This window comes from Ciconia boyciana, chromosome 2, assembly GCF_034638445.1.
Source record: "Ciconia boyciana chromosome 2, ASM3463844v1, whole genome shotgun sequence".
In the NCBI taxonomy this organism is placed as follows: Eukaryota; Metazoa; Chordata; class Aves; order Ciconiiformes; family Ciconiidae; genus Ciconia; species Ciconia boyciana.
In genome coordinates this window covers 151246461-151267899 of record NC_132935.1, presented here as the reverse complement: position 1 = coordinate 151267899, position 21439 = coordinate 151246461, and the positions used below count along the sequence as shown (strand labels likewise).

At 38.6% G+C, this 21439-nt stretch overlaps 1 protein-coding gene across 2 annotated transcripts in view; it reads right to left on the bottom strand.

The window, feature by feature from the left end:
• Positions 1 to 218: 218 nt before the first annotated feature.
• The window catches only part of WAC (WW domain containing adaptor with coiled-coil), a 63263-nt gene continuing 42042 nt past the window's right edge, over positions 219 to 21439 (bottom strand). For both annotated transcript variants that reach the window (XM_072854529.1, XM_072854528.1), the window contains exons 9-14: positions 21183 to 21305; positions 20001 to 20149; positions 14499 to 14617; positions 6624 to 6810; positions 2851 to 2978; positions 219 to 439 (exon numbers count right to left, since the gene is read on the bottom strand). In XM_072854529.1, the coding sequence (XP_072710630.1) occupies positions 370 to 439; positions 2851 to 2978; positions 6624 to 6810; positions 14499 to 14617; positions 20001 to 20149; positions 21183 to 21305 (776 nt within the window). In that variant the 3' untranslated portion in view covers positions 219 to 369. The remainder of the gene's footprint in view (positions 440 to 2850; positions 2979 to 6623; positions 6811 to 14498; positions 14618 to 20000; positions 20150 to 21182; positions 21306 to 21439) is intronic.

Below are 21439 nucleotides of genomic sequence, written 5' to 3'. Positions count from 1 at the left end.
TAAAAAAAAAAAAAGCTAATTTTGCAGACAGGTTTACATGTAAAAGGCTAGGTATTTAGCCACCTCAGCATTGATTAGTTTTGGATGTCTAAGCTCTGATACACATGGCTTCCCATGGCTTCACTCTACAAAACATATTTACAACGTGAAGAATACATCTACAAGAAATCTACATTTCAAGGGTTTTACAAATCATTCTTGTATCTTTCCCCTGAATTTGACTCCCTCCTGTCCCCTTCCCCATGTCAACTTTTTTTCTGCCCAGCTCAACGGTCCAAAGTCTACTCAAATGCAGCTCAAAAGTGTTAAGACTGGGCATCAGTTTAATAGTTCCTGTACTCAAAACCATGTGCAATTGTTTACAACTTTTCACACCATGAAGGAATTCTGATTCTTTAGCTTTTCAAGTTCTTTAATTTGTTGCCTCAAAAATAGTATCCTGCAAGAAAAAAGAAATAAATTAGTATAAACATTTCCATTACACAGATATTAAATAAGTATCTACACAAGTACTTGTACAATTTCAGTGAAAGACACCAAGCTCCTTAGCTCTATTAATAAAATTCAGATATTTTAAAATTAATTCCCAATCTGTTCAATCACCTACAAACACCGTATGCAGATGCAGAGACCTGCCATGTTTGATACCTTTGTTCAGAAAATTACATTGCTATATTTCATTATGACTGACACACAGTTATGTTTAAGCCTGTTCTTCACTCGAATTTAACTCCCAGAAAAAGCAGGACACTGGAGGAGTACAACGAGTAACTGAATATTCTTAAGAATTGTATTATGCCTGTGTCATGCAGTTTTCCAGACTGTACCACCCAAAGTGCTCAAACTTTTTTAAACAAGCACGTGTTCTTCAGGGTGCAACACTTTCCAGTATTTGGCTCTGTGGCTAGTGGTAGTCTCTAGTTATGGCAAGCTCCCATCTCAAAATATTCGATCTTTAAAAGACATCAAAGGAAAAAAAGTTGTAACTACACCTGACTTAGAAATAAGTTATATTGCTAGCAATTCCCTTATACATTTTTCCTCCTTCTACTGAACTGACATAAACAATATTGTGATTAATGAACATTTGGTTTACATAACTGTTTCCCAGAGTTTTAATGAATATTTTGAAACAACTTTTCATGATGCTGAAGTGTAATGCAAACATGTGCATGAATTAAGAAAATATTCAGGGAAAGTTGAAGTTTCATATAAATATTCTAATAAAGTTTGAAGCAACTTTAATCGATGCAGAAAAAACATCCACTTCAGCAGACTTTAGTAGGACACTTTTCAAATATGTGCCCAGTTCAGTAAAAATTCATTTTCTACTGAAAGGCAGGTGAAAAAACGATTAAGATAGACACACTGAAAAAAACATTAAACTTAAAAGGCATGGGCATATAAAATGTCAATGAAAAATGCCTTTTCGCATGCTGTCAATTATGGTTAAAACAATATACTCGCTTTGACCAGAGATAAAGTTCCCTCTTAGAACAAATTTGAAAATAGTTCTCCTCTGTGCAAAAGTATAGAAATATCATCATCATTCAAATGTACTGGCTTTGATAACCCCATCCTTTGTGAAAGCCTCCCCCCACCAACTTGTTACTTATGCCATGTATTCCACGTCTTTGGGATTGCAGCAAAAATAAAAGATACATGTTATCATAGATTCAAAGTCATAATAATCATTATCCATTGACAGCTTAAGGATATACAGTGTACAAGAAACAAGGTGCTGTTTAGTGAGCTGAACAATGACATTTGATGTGTTATTTCAGATCAAATGTGCACCCAGAGACAGAAATGAAACCTTAGGAACTGAAACCTGTAAGAAACCAAGCAGTTAGTTAAATATACGGCAGAAATTGTAATTTATGTAATGAAGTTATAAAATAAAATTTCAGAAAGAATGGATATTTCCAATTCTTTATTAGGAAAGATTTACAAATATATTATACTCTAATTCTGATTAAAGGATTGTTTTACTAACTGCCAAAAAGAATGAGCTTCTAGAATAAAGCTAGCTATTTAAACAGCATGCAATGCTATTAAAGCAGCTTAAAATAGTGAATCAGAGTCACTGTATTCAAACTGTAGTGTGACTTAATAGATGGGATAACATCATTCAGAAAGGAAACACAGTATGAAAGTAGATTCAGGATCACGACTACTGGTAAAAAGTTTCAGCATGTATTGTAAGACTAAACTTTTCAATCTTGCACAACAATCTTCAACAACATGGTTGTGTATTGCTTCAGTGATACACAAGACACCCGCTATTACTGACTTAAGAAACAGAAGTCTACTTTGCTATAATCAACATCTCACTAAAGAACCCCAAGATCTTCTCAGACGCCTCCTACCTAAGTAACAAACATTAATTTTCCCTTAGCTTGTGATAACAATGACACCTGTTCAAACTTGCTCTAGCTTTAGACCTAACAAATGTCTCATGCAAACTGTAGTGTTTAAGACCAGTATAAACTGTGCAGATGTGTACCCACGTGATCTATGCATCACGCACGGATATTTTAGAAGTATGCTGAACTGGTGTGAGTTAATCAGTTTTTCCTAATGCACTAACGTATCAGGAAAGATACTTCTTTTCTAAGTGGAAATACATACAAAAGTTGTGTATCTGGTTCTATCCACTGGAGACTAAGAGGTACCTGTGTGGGAACAGGTGGAATGTACACAGGGAAGACAGCTTGCAAAACTGGCAAGGATTAGCATACTTACAAAGTCATCAGTAAATATAGCTCATGCAAAACAATGCCAGAATGGAAATTCTAATACCACCTTGAAAATTACCATTTTGAAAATAAACACAGAGCACACACTTACCTTTGCTCACGCAAAGTTGCTTGAATTTCACATACTCGAACTAAAGACCTTAAATTCTTTAATTCAGTACAAATTTCTGACATATGGACACTTCCCATGTTATGGGCTTCCTCACGTAATCTTGATGCCTGCAACGGTTACACATAAAGGTTAGGATTTTGAATCACGCATTGGAAACAACTGGCTGTAGCTAGAGGATTGCTAGATGAGTGTGTCTTGAAGCAGCAAAGCACTCTAACTTCAAAAGGGAATATTAAATCAGAAGTACGTTAAATTCTCTACAAAAGCCCATTTAGAATCAGAAGTGAACAACACTGGCTGCCAAGAGATTGTCTAACCTAGGCCCATGCTGAGGCAGAGATGGTTTAGATTTCCTTGATTCTAACAAACGTTTACCCAACCATCTTGAAAGATGGTACATGACACAGTTCTGAGTTTCCAAAGTAATCTGTTCAAGTAGTTAAAAGTCTCTATGCACTATTTCAATGGCAGACAAGTTTCCCATCTAAATTAAGCCTTAGTGACAAAAATAATTGAATGCCATCTTCTTTCCAGCTACCTTATACGGGGAAAAAAACCTTTGCAACCCTTTTCAGGTGTTCCCTTCCAGACAAACTCCATTATTTTAGTATCCCCACTTAGTCAGGTGGAGACAAGCAGAAGTGTAAATTTAGAAGGCATGACCTATCCCCACTTTGTGCATTTCTTAAAGTCTTGTCACTGAACTGGATATATGACTCCAGAGAACTCCTCAACAAACACCAAGGAGACTAGTATAATTACTCTGAGGTCCTGTGTATCACACTGCAATAAGGAAAGAGGACTTCTTGCAAGTGGCACACTGAAAAAAAAATTGTTTCAAATAGATCCTTCTCTGCAGTACTACTGTTTAGCAATGTTATTCTCTGCTTTACTGGGTTTGGCTGGGATGGAGTTCATTTTCTTCATAGCAGCCCATATGGTGCTATGTTTCAGATCTGTGACCAGAACAGTGTTGATAACACACCAATGTTCTAGCTATTGCTGAGCAGCACTTACACAGCATCAAGGGTTTCTCACTCTCTCCCTCTGACACCCCCCCCCCCCCCCAGCAAATAGGTTGTGGGTGGACAAAAGGCAGGGAGGGAATGCAGCTGGGACAGCTGATCCAAACTGACTACAGGCATATACCATAGCATATAATGTCATGCTCAGCAATAAAACTGGGGGGCAGTTTTCCAGGGGTTACCATTACTCAGGGACTGGCTGGGCACTGGTTGGCTGGTGGTAAGCAACTGCTTTTGCATCACTTCCCCCGCCGCCCCCCCCCCCCCCCCTTACTTATTAAACTGTCTTTATCTCAACCCATGAGTTTTCTCACTTTTGCCCTTCCCATTCTCTCCTCCATCCTACTGGGGGAGAGTGAGCTGTGTGGTGCTTAGCTGCCTACTGGGATTAATACCCATCATCTGCTTAAGTACTTCTATACTTGATTTTTCCTTCCCAAAAATAATGGTATTTAGCACAGGTCTTCATCAACTTCTGGCATTTCTCCAGTTCAAAGCAGCACTTTGTGTTCTAATTCCCTACATTAAAAGTTTTCTTTTCTGGAGCATGTTGACATCCAGGAGTACCACCCTGGTCTCCAGTAGGACATCATTTCACGTGTCCTCCCTACACAACTCCAAAGCCTTGAGACTGATAGCAAACTATCAATAAGAACTTTCAAAGTACTTCTTTTTAAGCTGACCAGTCACCCATCTTAAAGTAATCTCACTTAAAAGGCCTTAAAATCATTTTTGCAGACAAGATTCTTGTTAAGAGGTGTTAACAGTCTTGCTGCAAATCAGGATATAACATTTATTGCTCTCCCATATTACCAAAGCCTGATATTTTATCAAAAGAAAAAAAAAAACACCACACAAAACACTGACATAATTTCTTTCTAAACAGTCCATGCTGACTGTTAACAGGGTTTTCTTTTCAGATGTTTGTAAAAAGGTAAATTCCTCTTTTTTTTTCTGCTTAGGTATTGTTCAATACTCAAAGTACCTCTACAATTACTGAGTTGAGACCACCTACAATTCCATTTCTCACATTCCTTAAAGATAAGACAGTTATGTTGACTACTCTCCAATTAACCACATTACTGGATTGTTTTCCAGTTTTCTACATTAACTGCTTCTTATGAGTTCTGCGAGATAACTGCTAGTGATTCAAGAATTGTTTTAGCTACTAATTACTGTACAGTATATTTCTTCAAGTCTGACTGCTTTAACATGTACCTGTCCTGGCTCACCTAATTTATTTACTTACTTATTTTTCAGTTTACTCTGGCATGTGCTCTTATGCCCTAACTTCAATTTAAGCTATGCATCTTGTCAGAAACCTGAAGAAACCAAGGCACTGCATATTTTAGCCTCTCCGCTTTCATCTAGCTTACCTTCTTCACTGTGTATTGCACCTATACTTTCATTCAGTTTTTTTTTTTATAGCAAATATCTGACTTAAGCCCCTCAAGAGTTACTATTCAAAACTGGTCTATAAACAACACTGTCACGTGAAATCATCTGAAATAGCAGACAGGACAATACAGCATGTTAACACTTGGCACAAAGGTAAAAGTATCCATCTGCATACATCACCACCTAGCATTAGCTGGTTTTTTTGATATCTTTATTACTGATAGTGGGGAAAAAAATTACCTATGAACCATATAAATCTGTATTTTCTGCATTAAGATATGTGTCAGTTCAGTACACAGTGAAAATAACACTATCAAAACTATGCGCCAAGGCCATAGAGAGAAGTGGCTGTGCTGCACCATTTCCTTAAACACACATTCCACAGCAATGGCTCAGTCATTTGACTCTGTACAGGTTGGTAATGTCTTAAAATTGAATTGAAAATGTTATTGAAAATAAACAAGAACCCCAAACAGAGTCCAAATGGCGTATCAGTCTAGACTGCACTTCTAAGAGTCATCCTGCAAGTTGCTACCCAAAATCCTCCAGTGTAGGCTTGAGTCAGCATGCAACCACTCTTCAAAAGACCAAAGTAAACCGGGCTAGGCAAGATTAATATCCCACACAGACTGTGTCAGAGAGGGTTGCCTGCAAAAGGACTTGAACTAGACTCAACCAATACGGCTCCTTTGACTAATACATTCCAAGCAGCTGACATGCATCCAGTTTCGCTGTATTACCACAACAGGATAGGTTTCATGCAGTTATTATAAAATATGGATGGCAATTCTACTGGATTTCGCATTATGTAAAAATAGCCCAAATTCAGTCTGAGCCCTCTACATCATCTTAAAAACTGGGTACAACGAACAAGGCAGTGTTCCTTTTTCACTGTGCAGAGCTAACAACTCAGTGACTCAAACTGTGGAGTAGTCTCAAATAGTTTAACTCTGTCACCTAATTCATAACATTTTTCACATAACAAAGATATTATTATAAAAATTTGTTGACATTTATGTTCTTTGTAAATTTCAACAGAACTTTAGCAGTAAGATAATAGTTATGAGGATAGCTATTAATCTGAGAGAATTTCAAAAGCACTGGTACTTTAAGCGAGACTGAAAATACTCAACTGCTAAATGGCAATCACATGTAAAACCTGCAGGTCTGGCCTAATCTCTCTCCCCTCTCCTCTTTTCTGGCTAAGGCCAAGCATCAGGGTTTTTTTAAATACTTTTAGTTCCTAGGAAAAGCAACCTGTGTACGAAAACCAGATTTTAAGGTACACATTTTGCACTCTCACAGGGAGCAAAGCAGAAGTGTACTCACCTGCTTTTCTGCGTGATCTGCAGGCCAGCCTTGAACATGCTTTATAAGATTTTCATTGAAGTGTGCTGCTAGCGTAGGTGTTAATGAACAAGTGGGTCGTACAGATGTATTTTGCGGTGCAGGTGTTGAATTTGATGCACTAGTGCTAGAGGTATGATTTGGACCTGGTGATGGGCTTCTTTGACTACTAGAAGAAAGAATTAAAAAAATAAAAGTGAGCATTTAAAAACATATGTAAACCTGTAGAGAAATAAACACTTTAAATTCATTGCTTCCAGCCACAAAAATACGTAAAGCATTTAAACCACAAGTAAATACTTCTGGTAGACCAAACCTGTGCCACTTTTCCACAAACCTCCTACTTGTATGGGAACTGTTTGAGTGCTACAATATAACAGGGGTTTTTTTGTTTGGTTGGTGGGGTGTTTTTGTTTAACTTTGATAGCCACTCAAGAGATGTAAGCTGTGTCTACATTTTAGTGTTGGATAGAGAATATATACATGGATGTTCTTCCTTCAAATAGCTGCAAACATAAGATTTTCAGTAATGATGTATCAGACGGAGTCAAGCAGGTTTATTCAACAGAATATCGACAAGTGTCACAATAATCATTAAGTACAAAGCCTGATGTCCTGATCAAAAAATATAGCCATATGGGCTTTGAGGAGTATAACCATTTACTAATGCCAAAGCACAAACACCTAGGTGACTTAGTGATACTGTACATCCACACTTAAAGCGCTCAAGAGAAGAAAAGTTTCACAGGAGCAGTATGTTTGTAGCTACCAACTTGACTGCTTTACTGGAACATATTCATGCTGCCATTTTTCTGGTTGGTGTGTTAACCTGCTGGAGAACAGATGCATGGAGGCATGTTCAGCTGATATGTGTGCTCTAAGATGAATCAAAAACTCTGTGCCTTGGACAAAGCCTTTGACTGTCCTCTTTCAGATGTCCATACAAAAGCAAACACAACATTTACATTATCTGAACACTACATCAATACACAGCTTTTCCAATTCTACTTTGCAACTATAATTCTTGGTCAAAAACTTTTCTAATTTTTACTAAAAACCACTCATGTTGATCTTGGTGTAGCAGTCTTTTGTCATCCACAGTGCTCAAGATTATATTGTCTACAAAGTATTCTAGCCATTGCTTTAAGCAATGTTGTTTTGTTTGGGTTTTTTTAACTGCATTCGTCTAATAATTACCCTCTCACTCCACTTTACAAGACATTTTTCCTCGCTACCTCATGATGCTCCTTCATGTATGGGAGGGGCCTTCTTAAGAATCCCATCTCTTTATAAAAGCCTATTCCTGCTACAATGACTAAAAAAGGTGGGTACCGCTTAGGTAAATCTTTGGTAAACTGATATGACTGACTAATCCACAAGAACTCCTGTACTCCCAACTTGCAAATAGTCATCCTCCACCTTACACTTGGATGCTAAGCTCTCTAGGTAAAGTAGTAGGGCTTTTTGTGTCACTTGTATCACTTCTCTCCTACAACCTGAACACCTAAAATTAAGCCCTATGAGCTACAGAAGTTTCCCCCAAAATATGTAAAAATCACCGATACTTAAATTTAGTTTCCACACGTCCAGAAGCCCAGGTATCAGGGCTAGCATGATCTCTCATATCATATGGATCCAACCACATCTGACACAACTGCCAGAGCTGCAGCTACACAGTTCTGCTACGTGTAAGATTTCATCACCATTCTTCAACTTTGTATTATCAGCAACAGACGGCTCCACTGTGACTTTCACCAGCATCAAACCTGCTATTTGGTGTATCACCGTTATCAAACAAAGGATCAGAATGTGGGGGTTTGTCTCCTCCTTGCAAGCACTGCTGTCCAGGTGATCTGATCTTCTAGGAAACCAGAACTTGCGCTGGGAGGGGTATATAACCCACAGTGGGGAAGCTCAGAAGCTGACGTTTCAGCACATGCCCTCTTCTACTCCCCCATCCCTTGCAAAACAAGGCCTCTACACTCTTACTTCCCTTTCCACCATTCATGCAATCACTTCCATCCCCCACACACTCACAGAGAAGGGCTCTGTTCTGTTCTATTTTGCTAAGAAGAGGTCAGAGCGGTGCTAGTTATCCATGCGAACGTGGACAAGGACAGGTCAGGATGAAAACAGTCTGCTCTGTCCTCTCCACCCTTGTAAGGGAAGACAAAGGAAGCAGTAATCTTGAGCAGGACAAAAGAACATCACTAGCACCGTAACAGTGATAGTGCATCACAGTTACTATGTTCTTTGGCACTACATATACTGAGAAATAGTAGTACTAATTGTGTAAGTACCTAGCTATTACTCGTAAGATTATGTTTACAATCACTCTCCCACTGGCAGCAGCTTTTCAACACAGGCCATAATTTCTCACTATTTCTTAAAAACTTTCTTACTACTTGCCTGCAAGTGATATAAAGTAATACGAAGAAAAAACAAATTTGAGAGGAATCTTAATTCATCACCTAACCTACCCCCTTGAGGACTGAAAACACCCTAGCATAATGCAACTACCTTTACAGTCCAATGCCAGCCATTGGACTGTAATCCTAATCACTCACACTTGCAAAGAATTACAGCAGGTTTCCAAACAAACAGCCAACAAATTAGGTACAGCACACTGCTCTGCAGCATCAAAGACTTTAACCTCATTCCTTTCAGTACCCCCAAACTTGTTTAAAAGCTTAGAATATTAAAAAAAAAAAATATGCAGAAAGATTTTGGCAGGCAGCTTTGTTAGAGTTGTATACATAAATTTCCCTTGATTTCAGGCAGCAGAAGTTGCAAAAGGGAATATATGATATAACTGGGGGGAAAAAGAGGTTAAGGAACAGGTGGATTGCCCCTCTACAAGGCAAGAGGACCTAGAGACAAAGGACATTAAAAAGGCCAGGATAGTTGGCACCTTTTTTTTGCCTGGGTTTTTACAGGTATGGTCTGCTCTCAGGCCTCCCACATGCTCACATCAGCAGAGTCAGTGGGAGTAAAGTATTACCTATAGCAGAGGAAGAAATTAAGGAGCAGTTAAGCCAAATGGACATATGTCCATGCAACCAGATGGTATGCACCCAAAGGTAATCGGGGAGCTGGCCAGTGTTACTCAGATGCTGCATCATCTTGAAGCAGCATGGTGAGCAGGCAAGTTTCCTGATGATGGGGAAAAAAGAGCAAATGTTAAAGCCATCTTCAAGAAGCACAAGGATGACAACCTGGGGAACTGCAGGCCATTTGACCCTAGTCTCTGGGAAAGTTATGGAGCAAGTCTTCAATAGGTAGACTTGGAACTGCCCGCCTCTGGAAGGGGTTCCAGGTACATGAAAGACCAAAAAAAAAAAAAAAAAAAGAAAAAAAAAAGAAAAAAAACCCCAAACCACACCAGCATAGATTTACCAAGTGGAAATTATACCTGACCAACCTCACTGACTTCTACAGTGAGATGACTGACTCAGAGGATAAAGGGAAAGCAGCGATGTTGTTTACCTTGACTTCAGCAAGGCCTGTGATATCATCTCCCATAGTACTGTTAAAGCCAAACTGTTCACTTATCCAGTCCATATTCCATGTGTAAGGTGGTTGGAAAACTGAAAGAACTGCTGGGCTCAAAGGCTGCAGTCAGCAGTACAAAACCAATCGAAAGCCAGTGAGTAGTGCTGTCCTCTACTGATTAATAGTGGGGCCAATACTGCTTAACATTTTTGTTAAAAACCTAGACAGTGGCAGACAGTGCACCTTCAGCGAGTTTGTGGATGACACCTACTTGGGGGGAGGATTCAATACGCTGGAGGGTAGGTTGTTATCCAGAAGGACCTGAATGGGCAGGCACGAACCAAGTTCAAAAAAGGCAAATGCAAAGTCCTGCACCTGGGGTGGAATAACCCCGTGCAACAATACTGGAACAACCCCATGGAACAGAACAGGCTGAGTGGGTAGAAAGCAGCTTTGCAGAAAAGGACCTGAGGATCCTGGTGGACAAGTTAAATGCGAGTCAGCAACGCATCCCTGTGGCAAAGCAGGCCAAGCACATGCTGGGCTGTATTAGCAAGAGCGTGGTTGAAGAAAGCAATTCCTCCCCTCTCTTCAGAGCTTATGCGATCCCCACAGCACCTGGAGCACCGTGTAGTGGGGAGCCCAAAACCAGGCAAGAATTAAACTGGCACACCAAAAGAATCCAGCAGAGGACCACACAGATGACTAGGGGGCTGAAGCACATGCCATATCAGGAGAGGCTGAAAAAACTGCACTTGAAGTGATGCACTTCATTCAGTCTGGAAAAGAGAAGGCTGAGGGAAGGGGATTGAAGGATCTTCTTACTGTTCTTAACTACTTATGGGGAGAGCAGACAGCCAGACTCTTTTCAGAGATGCATAGTGATAGGACAAGAGGCAGAGACACAAGTTGCAGCAAGGGAAATTCTAGTTAGACATAAGGAAAAAATATTTAACCAAAAGGGTAGTCAAACATTAGAAGATTCTCAGAGATATTAAAAAAAAATCACCTAAACAATGCCTTTAGCAATTCAAACTTGCCGGTCCTACTCTGAGTTGGGGCTTGGACTAGATCACAACTAGAAGTCCTCCCTTCCAACCTAAAGTATTCTATGTTTCTATGTATTCATACAGCATCAGCATACTGATGGTGCAGAGAAAGGCTACGTTTATTAACTAAGTAGAATTGAGGCATCACTTTCAATGCTTATGTACTCCTTAGTTCTAATAGGATCAAAGTTCCCCTACGAATTGTCTCCTCTTCATTTATCAGCCTGGCTTCTCTGACTCCTACTTCATCAGTAAAAATCACTAAACACATCAGAAACATTTCAGGAAAATAAATAAAATCTGTGGGTTTCTCAAAAATAAAGTTGTATCTTAATTATGAATAAAACATACTGTCACAAAATATCCTAGCACTGCTATGTTAGCAGCAGGGGGAGCTATGAATGCAGCAATGACAGACAGTTCCAAACTACTGCTATATTTTTAAATGCTTCAATAAAGCCAAATACCTGCCTTAGCTGCTGGATGAGTTAAAGACTGACTATGCCACAGGTAATGGATTGCTTCCAGAGAGGCAAAAAAACATCTGTACAAGAGTATGAAAACAGGATGGTTCTAAAATACACTACTAAAAACTACAAAATCTTACAACCTAAAAAAAATGGGAGGAAACACCTCCCTCTCCAGCAGTTTTGCATTTTCTAAGGTGAAGGAAAAATATTCCCAGTCCCTTCTAGAAATAAAGAGAAACTAGCAACCTGATGAAACTATTAATTATGGAAGCACTCATTTAGTTCCATTTTTAAAGCAGCCATAATTCATGGTGTGTCTTTGAAATCATCTCTTACAAAAAGACTCACCGTATGCCTACATTGCATTAATTTCCTAACTTACCTGACTGAAATGTTCACAACTTTGAAGTTATCAACAGCTATTCACATATTTCTTAGACAGTGCTTCCTCCCAAACATGTTAAAAATAATTTTAGCTCCATTCGCTTAAAACTTTTAGTGATAGTAAAAGCAAAGGAAATGTAGTTGTAATTAACTTCTGCACAATGAATGTGTATTTAAGCTGTAGAAAAATGCAACCTTAATTCATTGAGCCTCTTTTTGGACCACCTGTCCACAGTTCAGGTTGCTAAGTTGTTGTTCATTCCTATAAAAAAGTACAGGGAGTTAGCCCCAAGAGCAGTCCCCAGTCTGACTGACTGCTTTCACCTACAAAGGAATAATCTGTTCTATTCAATTCAGAAATACTGCCCAGACACAGGAAATCTTTTGCGGATGAGTAAATCTACATCTGAGCTGGTTCACTTTCATTCAATTCCACTGCACTGAACAGAAGAAAATACCAGTCACACAGGTTTTTCCAAATCACCTGTTCCTTAACCTTCCTTTTTTTGCAAATGAGACACTTCCAAAGAAACAGAAATGCATGAACCTGTGATGCACAATATACCACTGTCAAAAACGTGTTACAATTTGAGAGGTATAGGACACTAAACAATACTAACATTGTCACAGTATCTTTGATATTAGGCTGCACACTCTATTTGTGCACTGCCTCCTGCACCTCCTCCTCAAATACGCGACGGTGCTACCTGCATGACCCCTCTGCTTCAATGGTACAGTTGCTGGGACAAACTCAGCTTCCCTTCTCCAGCAAACTGCTGATGCCAAGCAGAGCAATGGTTTGCAGAGGGCCAGTAGATCCCTCAAGGGAACTCAAGGGGGGTAAGGGTTATGCCAGAGTAGGAAGTCCTATAACCCAAAGGCGGGGGGGCGGGGGGGTGTGTCTGTGAGACACAGTACAGTGTATGGATTTGCAGGCCAAACGCCCACCACTATCACTTCACACAGACTCCAGGCCATAGTGAATGTTTCCAAGAATATGACTATCTTCCTTAGCAAGATTTCCTATGGGAGAGGGTGATCAGCAAAGGACAAAAGGGCCTGTGACAGAGCTATCCCCCCAAACCTCCCCACTCCTTATAAAGAGCTCTAGTCCCCTTATTAAAAAGGTTTAGCTGGTTGCCAAGTATAATTTTATTTTTGGGACTGTAATTCAGAAAGCTTTAAACAGCACCATCCATAATTACTAGAGACTGGAGCTGGTACACTACGTCTTTATTCTACCCATAGAGGAAAATGAGTTGTAGGTTAGACACCTGCCCAAGACTAGAATCAAGTGTCTGTAAGATAGGCAACATCAAAGACTCAAAAACTTGTGACTTGCTTCTGTTTGTACCCTCAAACTGATCAATATCACAGTGTCTCCAGTAAAGCCAGTCACTGGGACAGGACTGCCAAGCAAACAAACAAACAAAAACCCCACCCCGCAAAAAAACCCAAACCCAAAATAACCCCCCTCTCCCCACAAAAACAACAAAAACCAACACAGGTTTGAAACTCTAACAATAAGTTAGCACATTGATGACATGTAATTGAAGGTCCTCCTTATTATTAGTCCCAGAAGGTCAGATTAAAGGACCTCACCGTTTTATGATCTGCAAAGCACGACCATGTAGCTTCAGGTATGCTGACAAGGAAAGAGTATTGTGGGGTTTTTTGGGTTTGGTGGGGTTTTTCTGGTTTGTTTGTTTGTTAATATCATACCACACACCTTATTCAACCACTCTAAAAATCTAGCTTTTAAGAAATGCAACACCTTGTAGGTTTACAGGAATCCACTGCGATGATGCACTTTTTAAAAAGTCAACCTGCAATCTCCTCCTGCCACAGTTCTAGACCATGACTCCATCACAGAAGGATCTTATGACAAATCTTTGGTTACTGCCCCTGGAACCAATATGGTAAAGTGCACAGCATCCTATACAATGAAAAGCCCATCTTCCCAAAAATTTCAGACAAGATACAGATTCTAAAACCACCTTGTAAATACATGACTAAATGTTCCTATCATGCAACATCTGAATAGGTTGCAATGTTGACAAAGAAGTCTGGCCAAGAAAAAGCATTTGTGAAACGTACTTCATTTTTTTAGTATTTTTCAGTAAAGCAGCAAAATCGCCCGATAGACAAAAGTTCTTACTCATTTAAACTCCAAACTCAGAAATCACAATACAAGGAATCACTTGTAAAACTGACTCCAGAGTGACAGGGCAGAAATATTAATTCTATTTTGCTTCTGTAAATGGAACTCTCATGGTGGTCCTAAAATGGAGAGTCTATCACATTAGCTCTGTAACAGAGATATTTAGCTGCATCCCTTCAGCAGAGTTAAATTGTATGTTCAATAAATAGGCCAAAGAAGAATCCACATATTGCAACACATACAGCATACATTGCATCCAGAGCAAAACCAGAGGAGAGCACAGAGGAGTATTTCAAGATACCTTGAGCGCTGAAGACTTCGTGGAGAGGCAGGTTCATGACCTGCCTGCTTGTCAGCTATTACTGGCTGCTGAGGTGCTGCCTGTGAAGCTGGTCCTTGTTTAACACCTGGAGTAGCAACCTGGAAAGTTCAAAACCTCATTAGATTTCCTCCACAGTAAATATCAAGTGTAAGAACCAGACAAAACCACAGAAATTACAAGTTACAAGACCACTGGGTTTTTTTGATACAAGGTCTTTTGTTGACAGAATTTTTGTACTCTTCACAAAGTGTTTTTTTAAAAAGTCACCTATAGTTCCACAGCTGTGATAGACAGCTTTTTTTACTAAAATAGAAAGAGTACTTAACAGACATAATAGAAGCAAATTTAGAGCCATCTGACTTGTCAAAATATTGCAAGTTTATTAGGTACAATAGTTCAACCCAATTTCATTTTTGACCCTATCTTCCATGTGAGCACCAAGCTCATTTTCAACCTCAGAAGAATTGTTCATTATCCAAATAGAAATTTTCACTTTAAAAGTTCCCTACTTGAAAATACATTACACAGTGTCAAGAGCAGAATTAGGTCATAAGGGTATAACAACATCTCTATGAGAAATGGAAAAAAAAAATCTAAAGCATATTTATCAGTCTGCTACTTCCCCTTTTTAACTGTTCTGTCAGTTCTAAACTAATAAATGACTAAAAAAGAGAGTTGCCAGTAGCTTTTTGCTTTTCATTTGTAGTACACATTCACACTGAAGATATTGACACCAGCAGTGAGATACGGTCTTTTTTCTGTGAATTCCTGAACTACAACAGGATTAGAAGTTTGGGAATATACTAGTGTCTAAGTTAAAGTAAATGGAGTTCAAGATTTTCTTTTTGCCCCATACTCTGCATATCCCTGTCCCTTTTAAAGTATGTACAAGAGAGGAAGCAGATCCAAAAGTTATCTCCCACTCTGGAAAATCAAGCTAAAATTTTAAGAAAGAGGGAGGGACGAAAATGGGGTTTAGGGATCCATAAAGACAAAACACATAAATCAGGCAGCCTGTCTGGCATTTACTGACATCAAGCTGGTGTAGATTACTAACTAGGTCATCTGAACCTTCAGAAATTCTCAGTTTCAGAAACAGACTCGTGTGAAACAAACCACAGATGGCAAGTCAGACAGTATCTGCTAAAGTAAACTAAAGACATAAGTTCATTTATTTAAATATACAGGACATCTTAATGTAATCTCAAACCTACTTGTATGTCTAAGAGGAAAAGCCACCTTTTAAAATTATAATCAAAAGCCAAAACCAGTCTGAATAGCACATGAAAAGGTCATGGTTCTGGAAAGATACAGCAAGATCATTGTAAGATCACTCAGGGTTTTGAAATCAGACAGAATTACACAGTCGAGGGGGGCAAAATAGTAGCAGTTCATAAATTGATTTATGAAAAAAGACTACCCGAGTATCTTAATGAAATGCATGACATGAAGAACTTTGTTATCCATGCCTGAATTTTGCTCACCCTGTGAGCAGACATAACAAAAGGCTGTTTGAACAGAAGGAACAATTTCAAAAGGAAAGTCCATCAGAGAGAATACAATCACCTTGCAGATCCCAACTGGAAAACTAACCAGCTCCTTGGCTGGTAAAAATGAAAATAAAAATAGATTGTAAAGAAAAACTGGGATTTATGAGATACGTGAGCCACAAAAACTCTTAACTATTCCCTATTTTCCAAGTGTTTCAAAAACTGTAAGTGTACCAGGAACAGAAAAATAATAAGGGCTAAATAAAAAAAAAATTCCATAAGCAACATTCTCACTGAGCTTGACAGGTCTGTGTAACATCTGCTTTACACAGTTATTTTGCAGAAATTCAGAACAGTTTCTAACCATACAACACAGGCACAGCTAAATAGCAAAATCTGATGCCTAGGATCCTGGAGTCTGTGACACCTGAGCTGCCGTATGCATACATCACACCTCCAGGCAGACATACCAGCTTGAGCTTAAAAGCAGTACAGGCACGTTCATGCAGTCCTAAGTAACAAGCCCCACGGTGCAAATGGCACTAACTGTTCCCAGAGCCAGTCCAAGTATGTGGGCATCTGGCACTGGGCTCTGCTTGCATGGTGCCAGTTCAGCTTTGTCTACGCCTGCTGCATAGAAGCACCCTAAGCCAATGAGCTTTTGCTCTGAAACCAAGTGTGTCCTGGCAAAGCACCACATCTTGATTATGCATAATCTACCTCAAACTCTTACAACTGGATAACCTAACCTGACTGACATATCCAAAGGAGTACTAAAACAGCTGTGCTTACACTGGAGCTATTACCACCTAAATTCTCAACTCAATCCCATCTTACGGAATTGAATTATGTGAATACAAGTTCTTTCCCTACTGAACTGGAAAAGTATCTGCTGCCGAACCAGAATTTGTTACTTCTGGGACTAACACACAAACAATTCATGTTAATATTTCAACAGCTCTGTTGTTAGCACCAGATTTGAGGAACACAAAAACCAAGAAAAGCTCCTGCTGTCAAGCATTACTACTAATTCCGTTTAGCTGATCTGTGAAGCTACTTGACATACCTAGAAAATAGAAAGCTTTTATGGTTATGATATCCCAGTGTAGTAAGAGTTTTAACTTCCTCACAGAGGAAGGGGAGTGTAAACTTGCCAATGTATATAATAACACACAACAGTGCATCAGGATTAATGGCGTTCTGAAGCAAAGACATTATAGCTTAGAATGAGTAACTCAGAAATTTACTACACTTAACACTTTGATTGCAACCACATTATATATGCTTCAAAAATAAACCAGATGTGCAATCTCACCTCATTGTGGTGCAGTCTTAAGGAAAGATGGATTAAAATACAGTAATTGCAAAATGTGTCATGGTATGCTCATCAAAATACAGACATTACTACTTTCAGAAGAACTTTTATATATATATATATATATATATATATATATATATATATATATATATATATATATATATATATATATATAAATAAAACACACAATACCCTCCTTTGAAAATACCAGAGGTGAAATCCTGCATGCCAGGTCACTAACTATAGGCAATCACAGAGCCCTGCATAAGTGGAGATTCTCGTATCGAACAAAGCATAAAATAACAAACTATTTTGTTGTTTTTTTGAGGAGTGGAAGCCTTGCCGTAGTTACGATTTGCACTAAACTCAGATCAACTCTTCTCAAACTGCATTTAGCCTTTAAGTTTGTTGCTTCTACTGAAAACCTGAGGGAAGGCTTATGTGTCCAAAAGCATATTCAATTATACAGTTGGTCTACCAAGACAGATTGGCCCTACTTACAACACTTGGCTTGCCTTCACTTTCTCTTAAGGCATAGTTTACTGCCACACCACCTACTTCATAGGTATAATGCTGGCCTTGATACTGGGTGAAAGGCAGTGGGTTCAAGTTTGTCTGCACAGTTCTAGAAAAACATTTGTAGCAGGATGATAAATACTAAAGAAGCTAAGTTTATAAAACAAGGATAAATGTCTTGGGAGGAAAAAAAACTCCTACTGAGCTGTCCTTCCTTCAAGTCTTTTTTCAGAAAACACTGTAGATAAAGAAAATTGCAAAGGATAAAGCTTTTGCCATGTTTATCATATAGCTGATAATCAGAACTTTATAAAGAGTAGATCCAGATCTCTGGGTTGTAGAGACCAGAAGAGATCAACTTCCAGTTACTGACAGTAAACAAGAAGATTCTTTTTCATATCCCAGGATCTGAAAGTGCCAGACATCTCCCTTCTTTGTTTCAAGTCTGCTATTTGATAATGTCAATACTTGTCACCTAGCTATGGGATGTGACCACATAGATTCAGGATGCACTCCAAGGGCAGAAACAAAGACAACAAGCAGGATTAGTCCATGCATGAGGCTTTCACAATTCACTGTACCATTGTCAATCACAACAAACTGGGAGAATCAGTTGGTTTTCTTTGTACCCATGAAAAAATTCCCATGTAAGAAAATGAGGCATTTAGACTAGAATGATGAATGCAATCTGTCCTCCTGAAGATAAAAGTATTCCTTAAAGATCTTAAAGACATAAGAGGTTCTCTTCCAAGCAGAAAATTGAAAGAAAGATGCCTTTAGCTAAGTGGGGGGTAGGAGTATATGGAGAACAAGACTGGTCTTAACCCAAAGTCTAGAGTCATGCTTCTTATTCTGGTATATACTACATACACCAAGCAAAGTACTGATAAACCGTGTTAAAATCTGAGGGTCTCAGACTTGAAGGAAAGATCTGTACAACAAAGAGACAGGACAAACTCCCATTGCATGAAAACAGCAAACCTCTAGGACAGGACCAAAAACTCCTCAACAGACTTCCATTTTTGACAGACAGAACACCACTGTAAACTGCTGATTTATTTATTTTTTAAATTTTTTTAAAAACTTGCCTAAAAGGCATAAGAGTGTTATGTACAGCAGGTCTACCTATCACTACAAAGCGATCCTGAATGTAAAAGGTTACTTTCCACCAGAGGGTGCAAAACAATAGCTCTGCCTTCAATCCCCTTTAGTAACAAAATCCTCCTTCATAATAGGTCTTTTAACCCAGTAACTCTTGCCACCCTTGCCCTATAATATGAATCACAAGTCTTTAAACAAGGAAAAAGAAAAACCCTTAAGTGGAAGTTTGTCTTGAGTGCCTCTAATTAAATCTACTTTCCTCACCTGTACACAGCAAAACAGAGGCTCTGATCTGCTGGACAGAGAAATTCAATAAAGAAATAAATAATCTCAGCTTCAACCTTATTTATTCCTCAGTATCACCACTTGTATGGAATACTGAGCTCAGATTCTGCAAAAGACATTTTTCCTTTGAAGAGTGACCCACTAGAGGGATCACACACACACCAAAAAAAAAGTAAAAAAGACAACTTTGTTTTCTACTTCATCCTTAGGAAGAACTTTAGGAGCTTATTTGTTAGCTTCAATTAATGTTTCCTAGTAGTCACTGATCCAATTAATGAATTCTGAATGAATGGGGGCAGGAAGGGAAAGGGACATGTTGTTATTGACCTTGTAAACACCTACAACATTTCTAAACCAAATTTGAGACTATATCAAGTCAAATTCCCCAAGAATTTCTCTCTCATTCTAAAAATCTTTTATTGGCTAAAGTCTAGAGAACTGTATCAGCTGCTACCTTCGGGGTAAGTTTTTGTTTCCATTTAAATATGTTAAAATACTGGTCTCTTGGTAATATCTCCAGACAGCATCTGAGGCAAGCACAAGATTTTCTTCAAGAACAGAAAAGTGTACTAGAATTCCATGCTAGAGCTGTACTGCAAAAATACAGCTAAGTAGTTGCTTCCAGTTGTTTCCGTGTCTATTGGGAAATATAACATACATATTCTATCATCCTATATATAAAGTGCTAGCACATGGATATATAGCAGCAACACTTAATATTACCTATAATGGTTTCTTACTACAATATGGCGTAAATCAAAAGGAGCTTACCTTCTGTTGCGATGATACCGGTGGCGTAGTCATCAAAGGTTTAAGCGGAACGGTGTTAGTCTGAGGCGTGCTTATTCTTGGAGATACATATGATCTTGGCGATGAGGCATCAGATGTTAAAGACATTGGAGACTGATTAGATGGCTGAGCTGTAAAGAAAAAAAAAAGGATTGCTTTTAATAAAACCATATCCTATCTTAAATGTGAATTAGATTTACTTTTGGTATTTTGCAGTATGCTGTATATTAGATAATATACAAAAACATACTCACCTTGAGACGGTGCGGGGGGTGAACAACTGGAACAATCAAATATTCAACAACAATCCTAACTAAAGAATTGTATTTTCCCCAAACCCTCCACTTCTAAAACTTGAGGGGAGGGGGAAAGATAAGAAGCTATTATGCAATGCTTTTTACACATCAAGAGACTGAATTAGTTTCATTTGTGGTTCCTATTTTAGAGTACTCAACTTCATTTAACTGAAAGAATGCATGTACATTTTACTATAAACCTATTCACCCCTTCTAGGCATCTACCAGCAGTTCCCCACTCATGTTTTAATTACTGGTTAAAAAATCAGCATTAGCACAGTACTGCTTAACTACTCAATAACATGACTGCATTTATTGTTTTGCTTTAAGTTTCTAGCTTTATTAAGTTACAAACCAGAATGTATCGAAGATACCTGAAGGAATATCTTGCCTGGAAGCTGAAAAATACTATTTACAGAAGACTACAAAACCCCCCCCACCAGAGAGAATAAACTTTAAGAATTTAAGGCCTCCCTCAAGAGTCACAGTTGCACAGTATTACAAAAAGGGTGTTCAACCAAGGAAGAGCTGTGTTTTATATTGAACATTATATAACGTCTAATTAAGGTTCAGAATAAATTGAGAGGGTCTCGCACATGTTTCACGTTACTCATATAGAGTTAGTTAACATACAAAGAAAATCCCAAAAGGCGAGACAGAGAAGCATATTTACTTAGTTGCATGTCAGCTTCCTGCTCCTCAAGTAACAATTTCTTATCCTATCTTTGGAAGAAGAAGTCATTCGACATCCTCCACACCAGACAGCCAAAGATACGACAAGAGACAGCTTCTGCAAGTTTCAATTGTATAGGCCTTTATAAAATGCAACATAACAATTTTATGTAAGTGAAAAGAAGACTCTGAATACCTTGCGTAGACAGTTGTGCAGCTTGAGAAATTAGGGAAGTGATATTGAAAGCAGATGGTCCAGCAGTAAGAATTTTATGGAGTATAGACTGCAGAGAGGCTTGTGTCACAGCTGCTGTTAGAACTAAAGACAAACATTCTGTTTTACTGGCAATTCTAGAACATCACTTTAAACTGTTCAAACTGGCTAAATACATTTAAGCCACACTTTCTATCAGATTTTGTTCCTATAGCCACAATAGACCAAAGAGCCACCTG